The sequence below is a fragment of the Pleurodeles waltl genome, chromosome 4_2 (genome assembly GCF_031143425.1).
Source record: "Pleurodeles waltl isolate 20211129_DDA chromosome 4_2, aPleWal1.hap1.20221129, whole genome shotgun sequence".
Lineage (NCBI taxonomy): Eukaryota > Metazoa > Chordata > Amphibia > Caudata > Salamandridae > Pleurodeles > Pleurodeles waltl.
This window is the reverse complement of record NC_090443.1, coordinates 348,348,085-348,375,968: the sequence shown is the minus strand read 5'-3', so window position 1 is coordinate 348,375,968 and position 27,884 is coordinate 348,348,085. Positions and strand designations below refer to the sequence as shown.

General features: G+C 45.1%; 1 protein-coding gene across 3 annotated transcripts in view; it reads right to left on the bottom strand.

Moving 5' to 3' along the window:
• Positions 1–7,661: 7,661 nt before the first annotated feature.
• ABCA4 (ATP binding cassette subfamily A member 4) overlaps positions 7,662–27,884 on the bottom strand; it is a 1,046,570-nt gene continuing 1,026,347 nt past the window's right edge. For all 3 annotated transcript variants that reach the window (XM_069231419.1, XM_069231421.1, XM_069231420.1), the window contains 2 exons: positions 19,447–19,696; positions 7,662–11,899 (listed from right to left, as the gene is read on the bottom strand). In XM_069231419.1, the coding sequence (XP_069087520.1) occupies positions 11,789–11,899; positions 19,447–19,696 (361 nt within the window). In that variant the 3' untranslated portion in view covers positions 7,662–11,788. The remainder of the gene's footprint in view (positions 11,900–19,446; positions 19,697–27,884) is intronic.

Here is a 27,884-nt window from a genome sequence, read left to right as displayed (position 1 = left end):
GATAGCTAGTCATGGGATCTTGCTTGCTCTATAGAATCACAATGCCAGCTTTCATGCATTATATCAGGGTGTAACATTGAATAGCAATTACGAACTGTCCTTATATGGTGTATACATTTATTGATTAGGCAATCCTCACCTTCGTAAGTGCCCTGGGTGGGTTTGGAACCCCAACCAAATACACATGACCTGGTGTTCCCTGTGCTGACTGCCCTTTCAACCCTGGTCTCTGGCCCATTAAAGGGTCTTGGGTAGGGAGATTGGCAGCACTCAAGTTACCATTATTCATGCCTGATCTGTGAAGAGCAAAAGGGCAGGAGGGACCTCAGCTTGATGTCTTACAGTAGGGGAATTGATGCTTGTGTCACGCTGGTGATAGGGGGCCCTTTCCCCATGCTTGCACCCTTCACTACTATTCTTTCTCCCATTTTGCTCATCTGTCAGGGCTACATACCAAGTTTTGTTGGGTTGATTTGTTTATGGATTTGGAAGTAACAGGTTTGATTTCACCTAGCACCACAGACAATAATGTCACGTGACCCTTCAGGGCTGCTACCTCATCTTGGAGATGTGTTACGATGCTAATAATATCAGCTGTCTCCAGTGTATTATAGCACTGGGTAGACTTGCTGGTGAGGTGTGTGTATCACCCATAATGGTTCTAGCTGCATCAGAGCCATTGTTTAAAGAAGGAGGCAGTATGGAAAGAATAGCAATTCTGTTGGCACAAGTAGGCAAAGGGGTTTGAATTCCTAGGGTGCCTCGGGTGTAGAAACATCTGGGTGTAAATTAGAGGCAGTCTGTTTGTCTACGGATGCCACGGCATGTTCTAGGGTGGCTGAATGGCTTCTGCTAGGTTTCTATTGTTTAGATTTCTTCGACTTAGCAAATATGGGAGCAACATTGCCTTTATCTGTTGTAAGAACCTGCCCCACTACCTTTTCATCTGCCAGCTGTGTCTCCACCTCATCTATTAAGGTGTCTATAACATCAAGAGTTGTTTGGGCTTTGGGACCTATCAGACGTAAAGGGCGAAGTGCATTTAGAGCTTTTGTTTTTCTTACCTATTAGGGTTTCTGTAGCCTTGTGCTTGCTCATACCAGAGCCTCCCAAATGGAACAAGGTGGAGTGGCAGACAGGAGGACTAGAGCCTATAGAGAGCTATGGCAAGATAGGAATGCTATCACACAATGTGGGACAAAAATACAAAAATAGGAGAAAATTTGCCCCAACAATAACAGAGAAAACAATCAATGCTGCTAAGCAGCTCCCAAAGAGACACAAATATTATGATAGGAAAACAAATGATAGCAGCGTCAAGCGACATGAGGGCCAAGGACAAAGGGCTCCGTACTTCAAATCTACACCTGCACAACTGTCACAGGTGGGGTTTGGCCACAAGTGCCACACCGAGACATATAATTTAGCATAAAGGTGGCATGAACAAAGAGAAATCCAAACAGGGACACCTGGTTGACATGCAGACGGTCTAAATGAAAGAACCATACACACCCCGATGATCAAGGCACCAGACACAGCTTAAGCATTTGTGGCTCGCCAACCAGAGGCTACAGTAGGATGCAGCAAGATGCAATAGTTTCTTATCAAAGGAAGATATGGGCCCTCCGATTGTAGAGCCAAGGGGGGGGGGGGGGGAGGGAGTAGCCATGTCCTGCCTCATCCTGCTGCTGACAGACACAGGACTGGCCCTCCCTTGGCCCCTCCTAAGCACTGAGCAGTCTGGGGCACAGAGTCCTGCACGGATCCTGGCAACAGTAGGGCTCCCTTGATGTTCCTCACCGTGGGAGGTGGTTGGGCGCTATATACCGCATGGCGTAGGGAAAGCAGGTGGAGCCCTTCCTCCTAGGCAAAGAGCAGTCTGGGACACAGAGTCCACGTGGATCCTGGCAACAGTAAGGCCCCTTGACGTCCCACAGGAGGTGCTTGGGTGCTATATTGCATGCAGCAGGGGGAAGGCAGATGGAGCCCTTCCTCCTAGGCAACAAGCAGTCTGGGACAAAGATTCCCACACAGTTCCTGGCAACAGTAAGGCTCCCCTGACATCCCGCACCACAGGAGGTGGTTGGTAATGTATAGTGTGCAGGGTGGGGAAAGCTGGTGAGGCACCTCCTCTTAGACAATGAGCAGTCTGGGACACAGAAGCCTGCATGGATCCTGCCAACAGTAAGGCTCCCTTGACAACCTGCACCACGGGAGGTGGTTGAGCGCTACGTAGCACGTGGCACAGGAAAAGGAGGTGGAGACCCTCCTCCTAGGCAACGAGCAGTCTGGGACACAAAGTCCCGCATGGATCCTAGCAACAGTAAGGCTCCCTTGACGTCCCGTGCCAAGGGAGATGGTTGGGTGCTATATACCCTGTGGCGTGGGCAAAGCAGGTGGAGCCCCTCCTCCTGGGCAACAAGAATTTTGGGACACAGAGTCCTGCATGGATCCTGGAAACAGTAAGGCTCCCTTGACGTCCATGCCGTGGGAGGTGTTTGGGTGCTGTATAGCACATGGCGTGGGGAAAGCAGGTGGAGCCCCTCCTCTAGGCAACGAGCTGTCTGGGACGCAGAGTCCTGCAACAGTAAGGCTCCCTTGATGTCCCCTGCAACAGTAGGTGGTTGGGCGCTATATAGCGGCAAACCCAGGGGAAGCAGGTGAAGCCCCTCCTCCTCTGCAACTATCAGTCTGGGACACAGAATCCCGCATGGATCCTGGCAACAGTAACGCTCCCTTGATGTTGCATTATCTAAACAGAAGTATTTTAATTTCATTTACTTTTTTGAAAACCACTTCAAAGATGTTTGAAGAATTTCCAAGAATGTGCTAGAGTAATATAACAGTACTGGGAGCCATGATGAGACAGACGTGAACTAGCAATCCAGATACACACTTTCTGATGAAACAATGGGTAAAAGTTACTAGCATTTTTAGTATCCTATTTATAGTAGAACAGAATACTCTAAGGCAGGTAAATGGAAGTGAGATCCCAAAATTCCAGAGGGTCCCTTTTCAGGCAGCCCAACTATGATTATTCCTAAACAATTTATATCAAACCATCACATAAGTACTCCACCGTCTTCCTGAGGAACAAAGAATCAAATTTACAAATCTACTCTCAGTATGCACACCTATACAGGAAGAGGCCTGAAACATCTGCCCAATACATCCCCAGCTGCAGTATTAGATTAGTAAAACAGCAGAAAGAAGAGGTGTATCAATCTAAGGATTGAACCAAGTACTAAAAGACAGCTTTAACTGCTATGTCATGAATCTACCCTAACTACCATCATCAAGAAAGCCAAGAAGATGCTGTGATTCAAAGAAGGGGTCTGACTTGCCTGTGTCCTTAGAAATATTAAAGACATGGTTTACAGTTTGGTGGATGGGTCCTCTCTGACATATATCCTGTCCCCCTTTCAACAAGTACATTATAAGTGCACTTGTAAAAAGTGGACAAGATATCTGTCACATTTGTGATGGGTGTAGCATCTTCCCCAGCCCTGGAGCATGCAAATAGATTATGGCACACACTGGAGCTGAGATTGAGCATGTCTTTATTCTCCAACATCCATTCACATACTGTGCATTATGTCATCCTTCCCAGAATCACACCCTGATACCTCCGACACATATCACGTAGTTCCTGTTCAGGGTCCTCCCAGAGCCACAAGGGTCCTACTGCGTATAGCATCAATATGCTGCATATCCCCCTTTGTTAAATGAAAGGTTGCAGGCATTATTTGAAATCACATCTCCTCAATCAGTCTACAAGGATTCCTCACTTGTTTGCCAGCTCAGGTGATTCAAGGTGATCGAGGTCCACCTGTATCAGGCAATGGCAGCACAGGTTCAGGAGCCATACCTGTGGGTGTGATCGCCTCCACTGTAGTTGCAGGAGCTGGCTAATGTTTTGGTAGGTTTAAGTGATGGACTACACAGGATGATTTGCTGTCACCATGTGTCCCTTGCATGCCACCACCTATAATGGGGCAGTGGCTAAAGGGGTGTCTGTCTTTCATTTCTGGCTCTGCTTTACCAGTACCTAGTCTCCTTTGTCAAAGAGTGTTTTCTGGACGTATCATCACTGATCAGCAAATGCTTTCCTTTTGCTCTTATAAGTAGCATTAGTGTCACAAAACTTGTCAGCATTCACTGATCGATTTGATGTCGATTGAGGTAGTTTTGTTCTGATGGTTCTCCCAAACAACAAGGAAGCTGAGCTCTCACCCATTGTAGAGTAAGGAGTTGACTGATAGACCTGGAGCACCTGGCACATAGCTTGGCTCAAATTGATTCCTTCATTTGAAGCTCATTAAAATATCCTTTGAGGGCGTCCATAAACCTTTTGACTACACCATTGGATTCAGGCCAGAGGTGTGTACTCTTTTGGAGTTTGACATTGAGTGGTACAAAAAAACTCTTTGAAAACAGCTGTTGAAGGGTTGTCTATTAACGAATTTGAGGATCTCAAGGATACCCCAAGTTGCAAAGATGTCATCAAGCCTTTCTATGACTTTATCATGAGTTGCTGAGGACAGTGTTCCCACCAAAAAAAAGGGGAATATTCGTCTATGAACACCACGAGATGCCGTCCATCTCCTAATGGTCTGAAGAAGTCAACTGCAACTCTCTCCCAGGCACGGGCAGGAAGGTCAGACATAGTCACTGGGTGCTGCATCACCCTGGGGGACAGGCAATTGCAGATGTGGCATGCTTTTAATACCTTTTCTTCTCACGCATCTAGTTGAGGGAACCACACTCTTGCTCAAAGCTCTTTTCGTGGCTACAATGCCCCGATGTCCTTCATAGGCCAACTTGATAATCCACTGCCTTAGGCTCTCTGGTATGATGATTCTTGAGCCTCTCAGTATTATGCTTTCTCGTTTGACAGCTAACTCATCTTGCACATTTTTGAATTTTTGGAATTCATTATCATCAGCCAAAGCTGTCTCTGTCTCCATGTGCTTCATCTCCTTTATGTGTTTCAATGAGTTCTTTGACATTAGTCATGTTTTGGTCTGTATTGGTGGCAGCAATGATTTGGTCCACAGACAGAGCTGCTGGTGTGCTGGACCTCACAATAAAATTGAGATATTCTTCAGCCTTACTGAATGTCGAACTAGGGCGATGTAGCAGCGCCTGTGAAAAGTAATCTGCTGGGTTCTAATCCTTCCCTGGTTTGTGTACAATCTCATAGTTGTGCTCTTGGAGCCTCGACCCCCACCTTTCAATGCGAGGAGGCATCTTAGCCTTCGGGTTTCCAAAAACAGTGAGCAACACCTGGTGGCCTGTGATGACAGTAAATTGTTTCCCATACAGGAATACATGAAAATGTTTGCAGGCCCATACCAAAGCCAGACTCTCCTTCTCTCGCTGAGAGTATGCAGGTTCTACTTCAGACAGGCTTCGACTTGCATAGGTCACAATGTGTCTCTGAGCATTCAGGTGGCCATTGTGTTGAGCAAGGATTGCTCCCAGCGCCACCGGGCTCACATCAACTCTGACCTCAGTGGGCAGTTTGAGGTCGAAATAGGCCATTTCATTTGCATTCTAAACTATATGTTTTTTTTTCTGTGCAACTCTGATAGCATTCAGGAGACCCATGAAAAGGAACAATTTGCTTTGTCAAGTTTCTCAATGGGGCACTCACTGTATCAAAATTGCAGATATATCTTGAGCAGTAACTGAGAGAGAGGGAGAGAGACAGAGAGAGAGAAAGAGAGAGACAAAAGAGAGGTAAGTTAGAACTAGAAGTAGAGAGATGTAGAAAGGTGAGATGGAGAGGTTTTGAGAGATACAAAGTAGGAGAGTGGTAAAGTAGAGAGTGTAGCAAAATGAGAAGTGAGGTATAGGAAGAAAGATCAGGTAAAGAGGTCTGAGGGCAAGAGAAAGGTTGAGCGAGTGGGGTGAAAAGTAAAGAGATGAGTGTAGAGATAAAAGAGGTAAAGTAGAGAGACAGCTGTGACGTAGATAGAAAGAGAAATGAGGTTGGCAGAGGAGTAGAGAATATGAGGAAACAAGAGAGTGGTGAAGTAGAGACAGAGAGGGGGTAGAGAGATGTATAAAGGTGGGAGAGACAGAGATTGTTGAGCTAGAGCAGGGGAATTGGAAGGGGGGACAAGAGAAAGATAAGTGAGTGAGAAAGTGAAGGGTAATAAAATAAAATAAAAAGTAGTAAGACAGGAGTTGGCTAGCAAAGGGGATGATACAGTGAGCAAAAGTAGAAAGAAAGGGGAGATAGAGACATGAGGTAGTGTTTGAAATGTGAAGTAAATTGAGAGGTTAAATAGTGAGAGAAATGGTACTCAGTGGGATGATGTTGTAAGGTAAAGAGCTAGAAAACGAACTGAGGTTGAGAGATATGTGACTTGGAGAGTTGATGGTTGAGAGAGAGGTGACAGAAAGGTGGAGAGGGATACGGCACAAGAGCTGTGGAGACATGGAAAGAAGTGAACTAACATAAGATAGGGGTGGGAAAGAAGTAAAGTAGATAGAAGAAAGGGCTGGAGACTGAGATGGAAGCAGAGCGGTAAAGGGCATAGACAGGGGTGAGTTAGACAGAAAGGTAAGGTAGATGGAGGAGAGAGCTAGAGAGGTAGAGGAAGTCACAGAGTGATCCAGAGAGTGGAAGAGGGAGAGATGAGGTAATGAAAGAATGACAGCATTATCTGAGAGAGGTGAAATAGACAGAGTTGAGGTACAGAAAGTAAAGATATAGAAGGGGTAGGTACACAGAAATGTAGAGAGAGTGAGAAAGACAGAAAGCGGGGTAGAAGGTGTGAGGAAAGGAAAAGAGAGAGACATGCAATTGAAAAATAAGTGAGGCAGAGAGAGCGAGCGGTAGAGGGTGCAAGAAGAGGTAAGACTGAGATAGAGAGGGAAATGGAGAAATGACAGAGAGATTAGTAGGTATTTGGCGACTGATTAAGGACAGATGAGTTGAAACAAGATAAAGAGGTAGAGAGAGAGGTCAAGAAGAGAAAGATTGGGCAGAAAAAGTGGAGAGGTAAAGAGAAAGGCAAGGTAGACATGGATTTGAGGTGAATAGTAAGCTAGGTACAGATAGACAGAGACATAGAGAGCATTAAAGAGGGGTGACGGGGTAAGAAGAGAGTGATGATACTGCAAGTTATAGGTGAGGAGAGAAAGAAAGTGGATAGAAAGGTACAGAGGGGTAAGGTTGGGATAGGTACAGATGTAAAGAAAGAGATAAGAAGAGAGTTTGAGATAGAGAAAAGAGCGGTGTTGAAAAAGAGACAGTGATAACTTTAACGGGGGTGTGGGGGGATGTCCTTGGAAGGTGGGGCCCTGGGAAAGTGTCCACTTTTCTCAAAACTTAAAATGGCTCTTCCTACCATGTTTAACATCTTGAGCTGCACAGCCAGATATTTAAATACTCAAAAGTTGGCAGACGTCCATGTGTAATAATGACCATTCAATAAAAACAAAAGCATTAAAAGCTAGTCTTCAATCTTCAAGCACTTTATCTGTACATCGTAAGAATTTAACCGATTGACTGGCATCAAATTTCTATGGCGTGGTGGAAAAATACATTTCACGGAGCAGTGCTGAACCATTTCTATGATTCATGTTCCAAGAAGCACTCCATATTTTTCATTCAGCAATGACTAAAAAACAATGTAGTCAATTTTCATTCCATGGCCATTTTATTATCTAATGGTGTCCTGTAAAAGTCTGTACAATTACAATTCGCAATACCTGCGAGCCCATTTCAGACACAATATACAAGGTGGAATGTAAAACGTTGAGTATGCATAATTCTTATTATTCTAAAATGCACAAACACTCTTGCAGGCAATAAACAAAATGTAGTGTTATTCCCATTGGAGAAATCCAATCTGTAGAGGTTCACTTCGCTAATTAGCAAGTGCTGCTAGAGTCAGTGAGCCTTTTCTGGTTTGGAATGCGATGTTGTCTTTCAGCTGATTTATAACAGTCTATTTAAGTGCAAATATTTATCTTTCTGTTAATCGATATGCTCTCACTTTATTTGAACCTGTAATGCAAACATTTTACGTTTCTTCTATTGTCCTATCAATTTTCAACCAAGCTAAGTTTACCATTAAAAACGTTTTTTTAAATAACATGGTTCTTGGTTTCGATCTGACCCATGAGGTCTCCCACCTCTGTGGAACGTCTGTGTGCACCATAGTTTGTTTACCTTGTAACATTCACGAGGAACACATACATGCTGAGCGGCCCCTTTAACTGCATTCTGTGGTGATGGAAGCCAGGGCCAATAACCACAATAATACTACAAAAGACAGCGCACTGCTTTCCCAGTGTCTAGTTAAAATGCAGAAGACATGTTTATGAATGGTTGTGTGTGTGTGAAAAGGCCTTTGGCTGGGAAATCTGTACAATGAACCCATCCCATGAATAATGTGTTAGTTTTCAAGCGTCACTGCAAGCTACCATGTGTCAGAAAGATATCATAGCCCAAAGAAAGACTTGCCGTGACTCTGGCTATCTCAAATCTGTGCTATGTTAACACTAGCCCCATTTCCATTGGGGCTCAATTTGCTAAAGGAAGGCAATGCGAACTTAAAGGGGCTATGACATATATTTCTTTAAGATTGTTATATAGTGAAGCAGTTATCTATGAGAAAAATGGCTATTTTGACAGCACAACTTCGTCGAGTCTGCACAGCTCACAGTCACTCTTGTGTTCCATTGGCAAAACAACAGTTCTAGCACTGACTGTCAAAGCTAAATTCACACAAATGAAAATACAAATTTGTCCAAAATCAAATTATGTGAAAGAACCAGAAAGCCACACACTGGACTCCATTTACAAACGGCAACAGTTCAATAGAAGAGGCAATTAAATACTCTCAAATACAGCAAATAGAATCTTTCATGGCCAATCAGTGCCTCACTGAAGCACTGGTATCCACAAAGAGACAGCATGCATTAGAAGCAAAAAAGACAAAGTGATGTGCTAGAGTCTCGCTAGATTACTGCTTCGTCCTTATAGAACTAAAACATTTTGAAAAGTTCTAAACGTTCTCTTAAAATTAAAATGTTATTTTGTATAGTGTTTTAGTTTATGCATTAAATATTTCCTAAATTGTGTATCAATTTGATTTATACTTATTTGTGTATTGTTTTGAGGATCATATTGAATAAATTGCTTAGGCTGAGATCACCGACTTTCAGTAGTGATTCAGGGAGTGAAAATGTTAAATACTACTGTCTTGGGGCAGCCCTGTATGTAAAAAAAAAAAGGCATAAACGCTTATCATACTCGAGGAGATTTGCAAATGTTTTGGGGCACGGGTTTTACTCGAGACGAATGTTTACTCTAGCAAGTAAAAACTCGGTTTAGTGCCAATGAAAAAAAGGAGACACAGACGATAAAAAAATGAATTGATGATGGAATGAAAGAGGGTATTTCATTATACCGCCTTTTCAATTTAGGATTGAGCTCAACTAATACACTACGAAATAAATACCTACAAATGTACACTACTCGGAAATGTAGGAGACTGTGCATGTGTTTTTGATGTGAGTAAATTGCAGCAGTACAAATATTTTGACATTAAATAAAAATACAGACCACAAACATTTGGTAGATTTGCTACTTTAAACCGCATGTCTTCTTGGTATAAAAGGTGTATGTAGGAGTGGTTGCTAGCGTGGTAGTATTCTTGATAAATTATGTACTCACATTTGCTAAACTGACACCCACTTTCAAGAAGTAACTTTGTGTCCCTTTAGTACAACGAAGCAGCAGCTAGCAAGCAGGTCCGTTAGGTAACAAATACCTAAAGTAAAATGTGTGGCCTGTGGGCGCAGAGGGCATGAAGTGTTTAATAAGCATGCCCAGCTTTTATGTTTTTTAGCATGAACTTCTAGGGCAAGACTTTCAAATGTTCTGATGTTAGTAGGCATGACTTAATCTTGATTTAGTCCTGTCTTACTGAATGATTTCATGGAATCATGGAACAATGTTTTGTTTTGTACATCAGCATCTGAATTCAGTCAAACACATGTCTATTCCTTCAATTCTCTGCTATGAAAAAGTTCCAAATTAACTTTACCATATGGCTATTTTTCTTGTTCCTAGGTGAGCAGGCCAGCATTTTATAACTCATCTACAGATACGCCTCTGCATTTCTGATGACCTGCTAAACTATCCCAATAAAAGCACACACACAATGCCAAAAAGGGAAATGGACTTTTCCATACTATACAGAGCAGAGTATGTGTACAGAGGCATAGATTCCACTACGCTATTACCACAGTAAAGCGGAACATGGAATTTGACCTTTGCACTACAGTAATTAAATGTGTAAATCCGAGTTCATTCATACACGACTCAAATAACATGCGTTATTGGGACATATTTATTTTCACCAGCATTGCAAAACATATATATGTACATGTTACACATTTGAAAGCCATTTTCTTTCTCTGTGTAGGGAGTCCTCCTGCATTAAATGCCTTACATTTAAAGTCCAGACCTACAGATAACAAAGTTCTTCTGTTATCATAGAGTACACTATCAGTCTATGAGGTATGTACTTTTTTCCATTGCAACTAATTGTATTTTTTTAATTTTTTGGAATGTGAAAGTTGAATGGTTAGAGTTGTAAGCAATGTGTGAGATGATTCAGAAAAGTACTATACTCCAGGGCAATACCAGATATATGACGAGACGCGGTAGAGAGGATAGGCCATCCATGCTTTTCAAGTAGTGTTGGTCAAGTGGGCGTTCTTCATAAATGGCCGCAGTTGTTTCTTAAGTAGAGGTGTTATGTTGGGGGCGGATATTATTCTATGATCGCTCCTGCTTTGTCAACTGTTGGGATTTTCTTTTATTTCAATTTGATCAGTGCACCAGCATGATCCCGGTTGTGCTTGGCACACAGAGTTTCTCCTTAAGAGCACAGTAGCCAATGCATGAGTTGTATTTGTGGGGGAACCAATTGGTTGGGGAAATATTTCCATTTGATTTTAATCGAACATAGGTTGAAGAGCGTTGTTGATATTGTCCATGTATGGCACGTCCTTTAAAGAAGCTTCCGGCACTGAGAGTTCCTGTGCTGATGCCCGGTGTGGTCTATGAAGCTGGAGATGGGGTCACCTTCACTGCTCAGCTGGCAGATGCCCGGTGTGGTCTATGAAGCAGGATATGGAGTCCCCTTCACTGCTCGGCTGGCAGATGCCCGGTGTGGTCTATGAAGCTGGAGATGGGGTCACCTTCACTGCTCGGCTGGCAGATGCCCGGTGTGGTCTATGAAGCTGGAGATGGGGTCACCTTCACTGCTCGGCTGGCAGATGCCCGGTGTGGTCTATGAAGCTGGAGATGGGGTCACCTTCACTGCTCGGCTGGCAGATGCCCGGTGTGGTCTATGAAGCTGGAGATGGGGTCACCTTCACTGCTCGGCTGGCAGATGCCCGGTGTGGTCTATGAAGCTGAAGATGGGGTCACCTTCACTGCTCGGCAGGCAGATGCCCGGTGTGGTCTATGAAGCTGGAGATGGGGTCACCTTCACTGCTCGGCTGGCAGATGCCCGGTGTGGTCTATGAAGCTGGAGATGGGGTCACCTTCACTGCTCGGCTGGCAGATGCCCGGTGTGGTCTATGAAGCTGGAGATGGAGTAACCTTCACTGCTCGGCTGGCAGATGCCCGGTGTGGTCTATGAAGCTGGAGATGGAGTAACCTTCACTGCTCGGCTGGCAGATGCCCGGTGTGGTCTATGAAGCTGGAGATGGGGTCACCTTCACTGCTCGGCTGGCAGATGCCCGGTGTGGTCTATGAAGCTGGAGATGGAGTCACCTTCACTGCTCGGCTGGCTCCTGCGGCCCGGGGATGCAAGCGGATATCCTCATCTTCAGTCTGATGTTTAGCAAAGTTCACAAAAACCTGCATATGTGAAAATTAAAATGTAAAATATAATGATAATACTGAAGAAACAGATCACACAATGTTGACCTTTGGATAAATCTAAATTATGCAATGAAGCCAAAGTGCACACATGGGCTGAAACCTTTTACCCAAATTAAATTTCAACTATCAATTTTTCGATCCCTGGTGTTGTAGCCCTCAAAAGCAAACAACACATAACTTTTTTGGCAGAACCTGAGTGTTATAGTGGCACAACTCGCATGTATGTATAAAGTGCATGTCGAATGTAGCAAAAGAAATCCAATTTACACAATAATTTGTGGTGTTCCTCTCACAGTCATTAAAGTGTTTAAGTAATGTTGTTCCACATGTCTTAAGTCTGGCAGTGTCAAATGTTTTTCAATATGCCTGAATATTGGACCGGCATAGCCCACATTGAGGCCCATATTTATACTTTTTTAGTGCCGCATTTGTGTAATTTTTTTTACGCGAAGCAACGCAAAGTTACAAAATATAATTGTGTTTTGTAAGTTTGTGCCGCTTTTGCTTCAAAAAATGATGCAAATTCAGCACTAAAAAAAGTTTAAATATGGGCTTAACTTGGTAGATTAAAATACATATAACCAATAGACTTCAGGGCCATTGGGGCCATTGCTGTGCAGGGGGCCACAAGTCAGTTCCCCGAGCGGGGTAACATAACAAAACAAAATATACTTACTGAGACTTACCTGGGATGGGTCCCCCATCCTGTGGTGTCCCTCTGATGTGGATGTGGGTGTCTCTGACCATGGAAATATGCCTACAGGTCCCCTAACGCCTGCCTGATACCCAGACATTAAATAATGGCACTAAGTTATTTAAGGCCTCCATCCCCCCATGCTGGATTTGAGCACGGGGGATAAATATGGCGCAAAGGCCATATCGTCCTTTTCTGGGCGGGAACGCCTACCTTGCATCTCATTGACGCAAGGTAGATTTCACGTCCAGAAAACAACGTTAACTCCATAACTTTGGTGCTAGACGTGTCTAGCGCCAAAGTATAACTATGGAGTTAGGTTTGCACTGAATTAGCGTAAAACATAATGGAGCTAATTCAGCCAAACAGAGCATAAATATGGGCCTAAATCAGGACTAATACTGGAATACTTCCTTTTGTTCCTTCAGTGATTGTATAATCTTCTATACACATGCATTTTTCAAACAATTTTCATCTTATCACTCTGTGATCACTTGTGAGCATATAACAGTGGGAGGACCAAAGGTAAATGTATCTGATTATTATTGTGAGTGTTAGACTTGGCATCCTTTGTGTGGTCTACCCTAACTTTTTGCCTCTGGTTCCCAGGTTGTTGATATATGCTGGACTCTGTATTTACTATTTGTGATACTCTGGGCACTTTACCACTGCTGATTAGTGCTAAAGTGCAGGTGCTCCTGTGTAATTTGTATGTATAATCGGCTATTCATGATTGACATATCTGATTTACTAGTAAGTCCCTATTAGAGTGCACCAGAGGTGCCCAGGGCCTGTAACTCGAATGCTAATAGTGGGACTGCAGCACTGGTTGTACTGCCCACATTAGTAGCCCTGTAAACATGGCTCAGACCTGCCACTGCAGTGTCTGTGTGGAGTTTTCAACTGCCCATTCGACTTGGCAATTGTAAAACTTGCCAGGCCTAAAACCTTCCCTTTTATACATGTAAGGCACCCCTAAGGTAGGCCTTACGTAGCCCCATGGGCAGGGTGCAGTGTATGTTAAAGGCAGGACAGGTACTGATATGTTTTACCTGTCCTGACAGTGAAATATTGCCAAATTTGTTTTTCACTGTTGCAAGGCATATCTCTCGCATAGGTTAACATGGGGGTTGCCTTGAAATATTATTAAAGTGCAGATTCCCTTTGAGAGCATATAGAAATTTTGAGTTTGGGGTCTCTGAGCTCACAATTTAAAAATACATTGTTTAGTGAAGTTGTTTTTTGGATTGTGAGTTTGAAAATGCCACTTTTAAAAAGTAGGCCTTTTCTTGCTTAAATCATTCTGTGACTCCGCCTGTTTGTGGATTCCCTGTCTGGGTCAGTTTGACATCTGGGCTGTTTGCCCCTCTCTTCTAGACAGTGACACAAAGGGTGCTGAGGTGTAGCCTGCATATCCTGATGAGCCGTCTGTGCTAGGAGGGGAGGGAGGAGTGGTCACTCACACCTGAAAGGACTGAATCTGCCCTCACACAATGCAGTCCCCAACCCCCTGGTGTGTGTCTGGGGCCTGGCCTGGGCAAGGCAGGATCTTACAAACAAGAGAGACCTTGCTTTAAAGTTTACCAACTTCAAAGGCAGAAAGGGGTATAAGTATTGGACCCAAAGCCCACGCAAATCAGATTACTTCAATGTTTCAAGAGGAACCTCTGCCCGGAGAAGAGCTGACGTGCTGAGAAGCGTTGTCCTGGCCTGTGACTGTGCTGTGTTGGGCTATCCTGCAGTAGCTGTTTCTGCCTTTGCATGGGGACAGAGAATTGACTTTGTTTTGCATTCCTGCTTGAGAGGTAACTCCAAGGGCTTGGAGTAGAGCTTGCCTTGTGTTTTGAAGCCTTAGGGACAGCAAAGGCTTTGCCATCCAGTACTGAGTCTGCACGCTGTGGAATTTAGCTTGCCAGAGGGTGCCATTCCAGTTCCTGGGCCCCTGGAACTGAATTTCTAGAGGAAAACCTGTCTAACGATGCCGGATGACGCTGTGTAACTTTGCAAAGGAAGCAGCTGCCTGGAAATTTAAAAGATTTCACTGCGCCATTTTTGGCGTCATTTTTAATGGCTGCTCAGAGCATATATTAAAATGGAACTCCCATAGTGACCTATGGTCCTCCTTGCACTTTGCTGCACTAATAACAAAATCTTTGACGCTAGTGTAGCAAAGCGCCACAATAGCGTCAAAAATGTTGCTGCTAGCATGCTAACAACTGCCAGGGTGCACTGTAAATATGGTGTAACCATGGTGTTGTTAGGTGCTGGTAATGGGGCGCAAGAAAAGTGGTGCATCATACTGATGCACCACTTTTTCTCAATTAAGGGCCAAAGTGAAGCAAAGTGGCGCAAGGTCTTGCAAGGGTATTTATTTTCCTGCATAAAAAGACATATTGGCTGATTAGGTGCCTTTTACTCAGTGGAAATAACATGCTGTGCTCCTTTGAAGCACTTTACGTAATGGGGGTGATACTTGGGTGTAACTTTGGTGGATCAGTGCAAGCATATTTTTTCATGACACACTCGATCTAAGTTAGCCAGAGTCAAAAAACATAACACCTCCTTGAAGCAGGAGCAATCAAGGAGAAATTTCTCAAAATGTTCCATATCTTGCATATGTGCTGCACGGCACAGCACATGTACAATGTGGGGAATGTGTCATAATGTGTCTAGCAATAGGAATATGTAGTGGAAGGGTATGATTCCAGTACAAACAGTACAAGCCTATTCTAGACAGAACACACATGTACCTTGGCACCATGGTGGAAAAGTTGAGCATTGTGCAAGGCAGCTTTTAAGAGAACCAGAGCACGATATAAAAGTAGCAGCAAACCACTGCTTTCACCTTCTTGCACAACTCAGTACATCAACTTTGGTTGCGGTGCTGTGTTACTCAAAAAATAAAATTTGAACTACTAGTTTTTGCCAGACAGCAAAAGAATCTGGACCTTACCATGAAGAACTGTTTTCCAACTTCGCTCATGCATTTTCTGAGATGTTGAGCATCCTTTAGTGCAGCAAGGCCCATATGAAATGACCTGACTCCTGGTCACCGGTCCTACCATGACTGAAAGTTGTTCCTCACCAGACACTCCATTAACTTCTGTTGAGCCTTCCTAACGTGTCTCTCTGGTAACCTTGTTATATTTTATTTTATTTTAATGCTTGTGATTTACTATTTTCATGCACTACTGCTTCTCAGGTAGTACATTGATGAGATCTAAATAACTAATCATAACCATGAGTGGTGCACCCATGTGACTGAACACAGCACCAGGCAACATTCTACAAATTTGTTTGGAAAGCATGTTTCCTAGATCTCAACTTATATGAGTTCTCTGTCCTTGATGTCATTTTAAAAGGGGCAACCAATGAGGACACTATATGAGGGTTCAGGTCTGCATGCTCAAGCCATCCTTATAACTGGAAAACACAGGCACAAATTTACTAAGATTTCATACAGCGATGCATCCAAATATGCTATGCTGCATTACAAGAAGGGGCACTTAGGGGCATATTTATACTCCGTTTGCGCAGAATTTGCGTTGGTTTTTTTTACGCAAATTCAACGCAAAACTAACTCCATATTTATACTTTGGCGTTAGACGCGTCTAGCGCCAAAGTTCATGGAGTTAGCGTCATTTTTTGGCGTGAACACCTTCCTTGCGTTAATGAGATGCAAGGTAGGCGTTCCCGTCCCAAAAAAATGACTCCCAGGCATGTGCGTGGTATTTATACTCCCGGGCAAAAATGACGCCCGGGGGTGGGCGGGGCAAAAAACTCCGCATTTACGCCTCTTTTTAACGCCTGGGTCAGGGCAGGCGTTAAGGGACCTGTGGGCTCAGAATGAGCCCAGAGGTGCCCTCCCCTGCCCCCAGGGACACCCCCTGCCACCCTAGCCCACCCCAGGAGGACACCCAAGGATGGAGGGACCCATCCCAGGGAAGAAAAGGTAAGTTGTGGTAAGTATTTTTTTTTAAAAAAATTGTGGCATAGGGGGGCCTGATTTGTGCCCCCCTACATGCCACTATGCCCAATGACCATGCCCAGGGGACATAAGTCACCTGGGCATGGCCATTGGGCAAGGGGGCATGACTCCTGTCTTTGCTAAGACAGGAGTCATGTTAGTGGCGTCTGGGCGCCCAAAACAAATGGCGCAAATCGGGTTAAGACGATTTGTTTGCCTCAGCCTGACTTGCCCCATTTTGGGACGCCCAAACGCCATTTTTCCCTACGCTGGCGCTGCCTGGTGTACGTCATTTTTTTTCACGCACACCTGGCAGCGCCAGTCGGCTAACGCCATTCAATAAATACGGCGCCCGCATGGCGCTTCAGAATGGCGTTAGCCTGCGCTAATTTTTTTGGCGCAAAACTGCGTTAGCGCAGTTTTGCGTCAAAAAGTATAAATATGGCCCTTAATGTGTGCTGTGCACTACAGCACACATGTAACACGCTCTGCATTTCCTCCTCGTTTTCACTCGCTTTCATGGTCAGGCTAACTTAGGTAATGGGCTTTGCATCAAAACCTATAGGGGTTTGCGTTGATCTGCCTCGAGTAATGACCGCTTCACGCTTAGCGGCACAGCATGGAATTGATGCCTTTGAAAATGTCACTTTTCCAGCGCAAAAAACACTTAGCACTGTAAAGTAGATCAGGGGTACTGCTTTGTGTCACTCTACTGCTGTTGCAATACCTTAATAAACATAAGTCTATATCTCTCAGCAATACAGCCTACTCATCAAACTCGTATTGGTGTATTTTCTTTGAAAGTCTTGACAAGAGAACTTGAAATAAGCGTTGTGGTATCTATGCACGATACTAAATTATAGTAAATCATAGCCTCTTCGAGAAATTAAAAATGCAAAAAGAAATTGATTAATTTGTATTTTATTTTGTTAAGGTAAGGTCTGGAATCCACCCTGAACAAGGGACCTAATGTGTCACCCGCAGATCCTGCCAATGTTGGCCCTCTTAAGATTCTATTAGTACGTGCTACAATCTTAGAAAAGATTACTGCTCTTCAACTGCAAAAACTTTTTAATAGGAATGTTACCATAGTACCAGTAAATTCCAGATGCAGACCATCTCATGGAACTGAAATAAGTGTTTTTTTTGGATCACAGCCTACATTTTGATGATGAGAGGGCAGCCATGCAAAAACAATGCTGGACCTATCTGTAGTCTTTAATATGGTGGCTCACGCTATCTTTTTGGAGCACCTAACCACCGTATTGAAGCTCTCAGTAGACATGGTTAGATAGGTCCATTGCTCCTTGTCAGAGAGAATACAACTAAAGCGTGGATCTTTTCTGTCTGAACCTAACATTTCAAATTGCCGGGCTCTTGCCTGCCTCATTTAGTATCTAAATATGTCCCCCATTTGACCTAGGCAAGGACTATATAGTGTCAATTCAGACATAGGCAGATGACACTCAGAAACATGAGGTATTCAAGAGGCCCCCCTAAGGTGTTCAGGTAAGGGTCACCTGCTATATGACACACAAAGCTTAATGAATAACAGCTTTCTCCAGCTGACTCAATCGAAAACTGGGTTAATCAATTTTATAATAACAGAAGAAGAGTGTTTCTGTGAGCTGCCAATATCCCAACATCTTTGGATTAAAACGGACGCATACAAAACAGGAGAAATCCGGTTTGGGGACATCCTGTAAGCCTCAGATTCATGCTGTATTTAAAAAGGGCAGCTACATCATAAAAAGGCTCTGGCCCCTTCTATCCCTTCTGCCCTGGACCTATCATAAACTCATGGTAGGGGCCACTGTAAAGTCCACCCTTGGCACACAATGCGAGCGTTTCTAAGAATCTTTGGGACACTCTTCAGATGGTGTAACATGTAGCAGTACCCTCTATCTTTGGACTCAAAAGAAGATGGCTTTTTTCATCTGTCCAAACATCTTTACACTGGCTTATATTTCTAGACTCAATCACATTTAAAACGTTATGTATTGTGTTAAAATGCTTGAACAAACCTGTTGCCATCTATGTGACTGCTAAATTGATAAATCAGGTACCAACCCGGGATTTACGCAGCAAAAATCTACTTACAATAATAGTTCCCAAACACAACCCTAGCAGTGAAAGGTGGATATCATTCTCAGGTCAGTCACCTTAGTAATAAACTCTATCACCACTGCACATCAAGCTCCCTCCCAAGCTTTAACCTTCAGAAAAATGCTGAAGGTTGATTAGTTGGGTAGGCAGGTATTTGGACCTGTGCAAAAATCCCGCACCTCTATGAGGCAGGTGCAACAAGAGAAATGTTTTAGTTTCTCCTCGGTTTTTCACTTTTTATGTGTGCTGGATTCTACAGCATACATACAAAGAGGAAAATGTCTTTAAGTATAGATTTGTATTCAGGAGGTGAGCCCTTACTGCACAAAAACTATACTGACCAAAGTGCAGACACCCTTGCACTACAGGACAAGGGTGCCTTTGTTAGTGCATGGTTGCCAAAAGTGCGCCTGCACAGGGACAGAGCAGAACTGCTCCAGTGCTTAGTAGATATGTTGGAATTCTGCTATGTCCCGGTCATGGAGCGCAGTATAACAATCTTACTTGCAGCACAGTATTGCGTTAACCTTTTGTAAATCTGGCCCTAAATGTTTTTAGTACCAATACACTTGAATCAAGACCATATGGCCAGGGTGAATGTGGCAAACATTAACAATTATTGTATAGGTGTTCATAGCACATATACTATTTCTAGCAGAAGTCACTTGCTATGAATACTGATGTTCAAAGCCCAACCGAATGTTGACTAACCTAGCCTTTCACATAAAGCACAGTCGATTTGTGGGCTGTACTCACTTGATCCAAGGTGGTCTGTGAAACAGAGTACTCTTCAATGTTCAAGTTTTCCTTGTTGGAGATAAGCAACTGAAATATTCTCGCCAGTGAAGAGGAGGAAATCTGGTACTGCAACATATTGTAGTGTTTCTCCCTTTGTACACAGCCAGGGAAGTGGGCCTGGATAAACTTCTCCGCTGAGGCCGAGTCGGGAGCAAAGCCGGCCTTGGGTGCCTTGACCTTCATTGTAACGACGTATCCATCTCCAAATCTAGGGAGCATAAACATGTTGTTTTGTGACCACTGATTTATATAAAAAACGGTTCCATGTGATAACTTTGTCTTATTGTGTTAGGAAATAATATAGACTGACAGCTTTTGAAATATTTTAATTTAGTTTTTTAGTTGGGTGCTAATTATTCGTTCTCCCTATTTTGCCCCTATTACGACCCGAAAGACCCGCTGTACCTCTCGTACCCCTGCATCCACAGTAAATAACAATGACTTTTGCCATCTTTTTGGGCATCATTTGTGGAGCTGGTCCTCCACCATTCCCCTAGTACAGCCTGGAAAGTGAATGTTGAAATACATCACATCAGATCAGCAGCGTTGCTCATTTGTGCTTGGGAAAAGAAAGGTGGTACATGGATTTTACGTTACAAATTACAAAAAGTCCCTGCGAGGCAGTACTGCGCAGGGGGTGATGCAGCGCCTGTGCATCCAGAAGACTGAAAGGACAATAAGGGGCAGATTTACGGAAAGTGGTGTTGCACTGAGTACAGCAACACTCTCCCTGCACCCCTTGGCCTCCCTGCCGCTACCATGTGTGCGCCATATTTTGGCACAGGATAGGGGGCAAAAGGGTCATTTTTATGACGTTGCTGATGTACTATAGCGGTCAGTGATTTTCTGTAGAGGCCCAGCATTGACCCTTCCATTGAGCACAAATCTGAGCGACCCATGACCCTTTCTATTTCAGAATGTATGCGGGCCCAGTAACTTACTTCTTCTGTTCAGTCCAGGAACATATGTTTCATGTCAGCTTTGGGTAGCTCGCATCGTGGACATGCTGACGAAGAGCCAAACATGCGGGAAAGGATGGCAGGCATGAGGTATGCTCTATGCAGAATATTATGCTGTATATATTGAAATTTCGCATTTTGCGACACTCGCCTAGGGTATTCCATAGCTGTCTCCCATTCCTTAACCATAAGTTCTTTACCTAGGTCCCCTTCCCACTCTCTATGTGTTGCAACTAAGGAGGCCTGTAATCAATTTATGCCCATTACCCACTGTAAACAACAATTGCACATGTGGGTGGGGGTCCGGTTCTGTGTCAATGATACCCCACAGACAGAGCGCCTCCGCTAACAGATGTGCATGTGCCAGGAAGTGTCCCACAGGTAACCCTGTCTCATCCTGCAGCTGCTCATAGCATAAGAGTGTGCTCTCCTGAAACAAAGCTCCCATTGTATTCACACCTGCCTCCTCCCATGTTGTCAGCCCCAAAAACTCCCAGCATCGCATGAAAGGTAGAAATTGACCACAGTGGTATGGCCGGCAAATAAAGTGGAATTTTTGGTAAAAGTTTCAGGCTACGGCAAAGCGTTTGAATGCAATCTTCAATAAGCTATTCGCCATCATTGGAAGATACGCCTAAGGCATAAAGAGACGTTGCATCTCTACTTGCATCTGTGCAGGGTTGAGGGGGCCTATCTCTTCCATGTATAGCCCCGCCAATCAATATGTGGGCCATTGCAACTATGTTGCCAAATAATAATGCTCAATATTCAGGGCGCCTCAACCACCTTTTGTTGTTGAGAGCTGCAGTTTCCAAAGCACAACACAACGTCTCCCTTTGTTCCAAATAAATGACCCCAAAGTGTAATACAAAGCATGAAAGGTGGACTCGGGTATATTGAGTGGTAGATTCTGAAAGAAATATAACAACTGGGGTAACAGCACCATATTTGCCAACGACACCCTACCCTGAACAGTGAGGGACAGCGTGCTCCAAAAGGCCATCAGAGTCCTCAGTGCTGCCACTGTTTTCATTAAATTACCGTCCAGTAAATCTTGTTTATCATGGTAAATATTAATGCCCAAATATTTGAATGTGTTAGGTTCCCATTTTAGTTTTTGTCCCTCAATTTGAAAGTCCTGTGGAGGGCAGTGCGGATGCAAAGGGAATAGGCAGGACTTTGCCCAGTGTACTTCCAGACCAGAAGCCATGTGAAAGTCCTGCAGCAGAAACAGGATTGGGATGAAGCCATTACAAATGTCTCATATGTATATCAGAACATCGTTTGCATATAAGGAGACTATGTGAGTTTCCCCAGGTAGCGGAATACCTCACTCTCCTCCCATTTGACGTAGTTTCTGTGCTAAGAGTTCCATGGCCAATGCGAATAATAGAGGTGACAGCGGGCAACCCTGTTGTGTCCCACGTTTGATCCGCAATGGGGGAGAGATGCATTGTCCTTTTCTGAATCATGCCATGGGGCCTGTATATAGCAGTGGTATCAGCATTTGGTTCCTCCCCGTAATCCCACATTGTCTCAGGGTGGAGAAGAAGTAGCCCCAATCCACAGTATCAAATGCTTTTTTTTAGGTCTAAGACCAGGCATGTGGCAAAGGGCCAGTGGGGGGAGGGCCTGTTCCATTACCATGGGCAGTCTAGGAAGATTTAGCTTAGTGTATCTCCCAGGGATGAATCCATGTTGATCTCTCTCTACCAGCTTCTCTTTTAGTCCCTGTATGCGTCCTGCCAATATTTTGCTCAGTATCTTGCAGTCAGACCACAACATGGATAGTGGGTGGTAGGAAGCAAGCTCTTCTGGGTCTTTACCTGGTTTGGGGAGGGAGATCAATAACGATTACTGCATACTCCGTGGCAGGTGACCCACATCAAGGGATGTTGTGTATAATTCAAGTAATTTAGAGGCAAGTTGACTTTCGTACGCTTTGTAAAATTCAATCGGGAGTCCCTCTAACCCTGGTGTTTTGTTGGTGGCTGCTCCGCGGATCGACCCTTTAATCTCCTGTAATGTGATTTGGACATTGAGGTCCTCACTCTCCGACAGGGTCACTCGAGGAAGATCGACCTCCTCCAGAAAATCACATATGTTGTCTTGCCTAGTAATTTGCGGGAGTGATATAGCGTGCTATATTAAGTTGTGAATGCCTCAAGAATCTGTGTCTGTTGAATGTTGTTGGAGAGGTGCGGACACGCACAACAGGCATGCGAGAATCTGCGGTCCGGAGCAACCAGGCCAGGATGCGACCGGCCTTATCTCCTTCAGTGTGCATTTTAGCCTGGTAAGACCTAAAGTCAATCCCTCATAACAGTTCCACTAGGTGTGTGTGCTTAACCAATGCTGCATCTAAATCGGTTTGTGCTACCGGGTCCGTTCTGGCTCTATCCTCCAATGCTTTCAAGGACGCCTCAGTCTGCGTCAGGTCTCTGTGTATTGTTGCCCTCACTCCGACCACTGTGCAAATAAAGTGGCCACGAAGTACTACCTTTATTGCGTCCCAATCAGCTAATTTAGAGCTTGATGTACCCCAATTGTCTTCAAAGTAGTATGTTAGTATGTTATTTGTTTAATCTCAAAGTCACTGATCTTCTAACCAGGCCAGTTGTAGCCTCCATTTGGGAACTATCGGCGGGCAGCTCCCCATTCCAATTGCAACTGTAATGGATTATGGTCAGAGAAGGTCTTACCTAGATATTCTGCCCCCGTTACAAATAGCCGGGTAGCAGGATCACTTAGGATTCTGTCTAATCTAACATGTAGGCCATGTGCAGCTGAGTAGTATCCTGCTAGGATACAGGGACCTCCAGCAGTCTAAGAGAAGCCAATGTTGAAGCCACTGGGCAAACAACATAACTGTTGACACAACCAGGGCATCCGGGAGTGGGGCGTGTGAGGGGTCCAAGTGTGTATCAAGTATACAGTTAAAATCGCCCCCCCAGTTTCCAGGGGATTTGGGTCTAATGTGTTAAAACTGCTGATAGTTTAGAGAAAATGGTTGGCTGTGCCACATTAGGGGCATATATGCTAACCAATAGCACTGCCTTTACATCCAGGAGACCTTCCACCAACATATATCTACCCTCTGGGTCAATGTCTACTGAGAGTAGTTGGAAGGGGACCCCCGGGTGGATCCAGACTAAAGCTCTCCGTGCAAAGTCAGAATATGTGGTGCTATAGCATGTCCTCGCCACCGCTTCTGTAAGCGTACCTCCTCTCCTCCTGGCACATGTGTATCCTGTAGGAAGGCTATTTGTACCCCCTTCTCCTTAAATATTGTTGCATGGAGTATCTCTTCTTAGTAGTGCCCATCCCCTGGACGTTCCATGTTATTAGCTTAAGTAGAACCATTTATCTAGCGCAGGTGCAAGAGGAGCCCATCTAGGGTTATTGCTGTAAGGCCCTGGTCCCCACCACAAGTGTAAGGCCCGCGGAAGGTCTAAGAACAGAAGGGTCCCTATCCCATTACTTCTTTTAACTGCATGAATAACCTGAACTCCCAACCCAGGGCAATTCCGGAACGGGGAGTCACCCATACTAGTAAAGTTGTAACCCATAGATGGGGTGCTGGTGCTCCCATGCAAGCCTCCATCAGGAGCACTGACTGTACTAAGGAGTCCAGTAGGGTGTGGGGGGGCGATCAGTCCCAACGGGGGGTGTAGGACTGCAACTGCTTCTGACCCCAGGCAGCTTGTGAGCCACTGACCTAGAGACCTAAGTTAACAGAGTAACTATCCTTTTAGTGTGTGTGTGTGTGTGTGTGGTGCCACGCCTGTCCACCGCCTCACAATGTAATACAGTATAAATACAACAAACTCTCCAGGCTAGGAATCATAGAATCTCTTCCCCCGTTTGAGGCAGAAACTGCGGAGATATACTTTCTTCTGAATTAATAGTTCGGCAGCATCATTGTCTGGGGAGGTCTCTAGGGGTGAGAGTCTATCTGTCCACAAGGTACTGGCAGTATTTAACGCCTGGGATTGTCCTATCTTGGCTTGCTCTGGCAAAGGGGTACCTAGGATCGGGGCCCCTGATGTGAGCATGACACCAGCCTTCCCTATAGTCCCCTATAGTCTGGGAAGAGGTACACTCTGTTATTGTAATGGTGAAGTGGGGATGCCAGCCGAGCAGCCCGCAAAAGAGTCTCTTTGTCTCTACAGTTTAATATGTAAGCTACCACATGTCAAGGGGGCGCCCCAGGTGGTGGGCACCACGCAGGCACCCTGTGGGTTAGTTCCACTAGAAAATGCGCAGATAATTGGGCCGAAGCCACCTTTTGTGCTAGCCATTGTCCAAAATAGGATGCAGGGTTGGTATCTCCAGCTCCCTCTGGAAATCCCATAATGCAGATGTTGTTCCAGCAGGATCGCCCTTCTGTGTCTTCAGCTCTAGTCTCTAGCTCCCACACTTTGGCTGTCAATGAGTGTACCTGTTCTGCCAGTCCCTTGACTTTCGGATTGAGTTCTGCAATATCGTGTTTCATGTGCGTGACTCTGATTGCCAGTTTCTGCTGGTCAGCTTACAGGAGCCCAAGTTCTATGGCCACTGCATCTACCTTTGTGCTTAGCTCCTGTTTAGTAGCCATGATAGCCCCCAGTATTTCGCCCAGCTTAGCCTCTGTGGTGGGCCCATCTCTGATGCAGGGGGATGGACATCCAACACCCCAGGGACCAGAGCCCCCTCACTCCCAGACCTCCTAGATGGGGTTCCTAGTCCTCTTCTCTGGCCCATTCTTAGCATCACTCTGACAGGACAGTGCTTCTCCCCAGGAAGTAGTTCCACTCGATCGGCCCTCTATGATTGGCAGGGAGCTGCAGTGATGTGTCCGTGCGTTGCGTGCCATACCCCACTCTATGCTGGGCAATGGGCTGGAGCCATCGCCAGTCCCGTTGCTTCGCCACCACCAGACCCCTCCAGCAGTCTTCTCTCCACTCATGGGCAGTCTCAGGGCCCCAGCAGGATTAGCGCAATGCGCTGTGAATTGGCCATGCTGTGCTGGAGGAGTGGGAAGGGAAAACACAGTCTTGCCTACGAGCCCCCTGCCGAGCGGCACTTCATACGCTGTCACGGGGCGTTCTTTTAAGAGCCCCAAGTGAGGCCAGGCGCGGTAGTCAGATGGGGAGGTGGGCCCAGTTGGTTGCACAGAAGCAGGGGGGAGAGCAGCTATCTCCTTGCCCCACCCTCACTCCCATAAGGTTTACTGTTTGCTGGCTGTCACTTTATGCTCTGGGCCCCTCACAGCCTCCTACTGTCCTTCACAGGCAACCTGGGTCCCTGCAACTGCCAATCGTCATCTTCTCTCTCCTGTGGCTCCACGCGCCTGCTCATTTCCAAAGCCCCAAGCAAAGCCAGGCGCCATAGTCAGGAGGGGTGCCCCAGTTGGTTGCACAGGAGCGAGGGGAGAGCAGCTATCCCCTTGCCCAACCCCCGCTCCTATAAGGTTTACCATTTGTTGGCTGCCACTTTATGCTCCGGGCCCCCCACAGCCTCCTACCATCCTTCATGGGTGACCAGGGCTCCTACAACAACTGATTGCCATCTTCACTCTTCCGTGGCTCCTCGGCCTTCGGCGGCCAATGTGTGGGGACGGTCCTCTCCTGCTCCTTTGTCTCCCACTGTGTTCACCACTCGAGCCCACACATTTGGCCCGAAAAGGAGCAGGGGACAGCCCTAGGCCCTGCAGTATCCTGGGTCTGAGGTGGGAGCGGCCCTAGGTTCTGACCGCCATATTGCGCAACTGGCAACACCCCGGTATATACCATATGATTTGATTTACATATGTCATTTGTTAATATTTATTTCAATGAGTGCTGTACAAAACACTTTGCAAATAAGTGTACACTTTCACATAACTATGTATATAAAGCCAAGCTAAAAGAAAGACATGTTCTGCGCCAAGAAATATTTATAATTGGCATTAAGGGCCATATTTACAAATTTTTGACACAGGGATGCAGCGCAAGCCTTCTTGCTGCGCTGCCCTGCATCAAAAGAATGGACAGGAATGGCGTTGTATTTACAAAATATGGCACTTTCCTGACGTTTTCCCCTGCGCTGGCACACAATGAGTTGCCACTTGCCAACACAGGCACCTTTGCATCATGGTGCAAGGGTGTCTGCATTGCGAGGATGATTATTTTTGTGCAGGAAGGGACACCTTCCTTCACAAAAACAATCAATTAGGGTTTTTTTCCTCCTTCTATATGTGCTTCAAAATGTAGCACACATGGAAAGAGGGAAAAACAAAGAGCATAATGTTATTTCTCCTCACTGCGCCTCCTTACACCTTCCCTGAGAGGCGTAGGCTTTTGACACATTCCCAGGTTTACAAAATCTTGTACATCTGATAATGCATCAAAATCCATGGGTGTTATGTGGGAACAACCACTGCAACACCGATGCCTCTTTGACGCAAAGTAAGGCAACGCAGCGACTTGTGCTTTATTGCCTTACTCCATATCTACAAGGCCATGAAAACCTTGCAAAGTGGCTTCGAGTGGCCTTGTAGATATGGACCTGCAGCCTGCACTGCCGGTGTGTCACTTTGCCAGTGTGTAGCAAAAATCGATGCATCGGTTGTGCTGGTCGCTTGTAAATATGACTTGTTTCTCTTTGTGTCAGGTCAAAGGGTCTTAACACATTCACTGGAATGTTCACATTGGAACAACCAATCATATACTTCCAAATGCAGTTTGTAATTGCTCTTATTGGACTGCTCTGGAATCTGTTGCAGGCCATAACTCACTTGAAGCTCTGACAATGGGTAGCGGAGAACCTGCTGAATGGAGCAAGGTAGGAGGGGGAAGTTGGAGGGAACATTCATATGCTAACAGCCACATGTCACATGAGGGCCAATAACTCACATTAATGGATCACTGTCAGTAAATGTACAATCATAGCCACGGAGGAGTTTGACCATGTGCGACTCACAAAAACATACTGTGTGATCTTGCTTGCTGTTGGCCTTCCTCGGTGTCTAGGTATCTCTATAGGCTGGAGAGTATGGTGTAAAAGGTGCTCTATGTTTTGGTGAAGAGTGATGTTATTAATTGAAGATAGGGGTTGCGAAGAATAACTCCACAGTTTCCTTTATATGTGTGTACCTGTACCTTAAAGTCTACTTGTTCAATAAACTAAAAATTTGCGCAAGCTGCTTCCAGTCATCCTTATACTGTGGAATTACCTGACACTTTCTCCACACATTGCTGTCATTAAGGGAGCCAACTTCCAAACTTCCTGTTGGATGAGCAAAGCTGTAAGGCTTGATCTTTGACCCCTGGGACGTCCGGGGCACGGACCTCACTTAGATCCCTCAAGTCAACACACTTGCAGAAGGTACTGCCTACATTAGGATCCAAGGAGAGCAGGCAGCACTGGGGGCTTACCGAGTCTGAAGAAGCCCTATATACTTCACAGAAACCAATC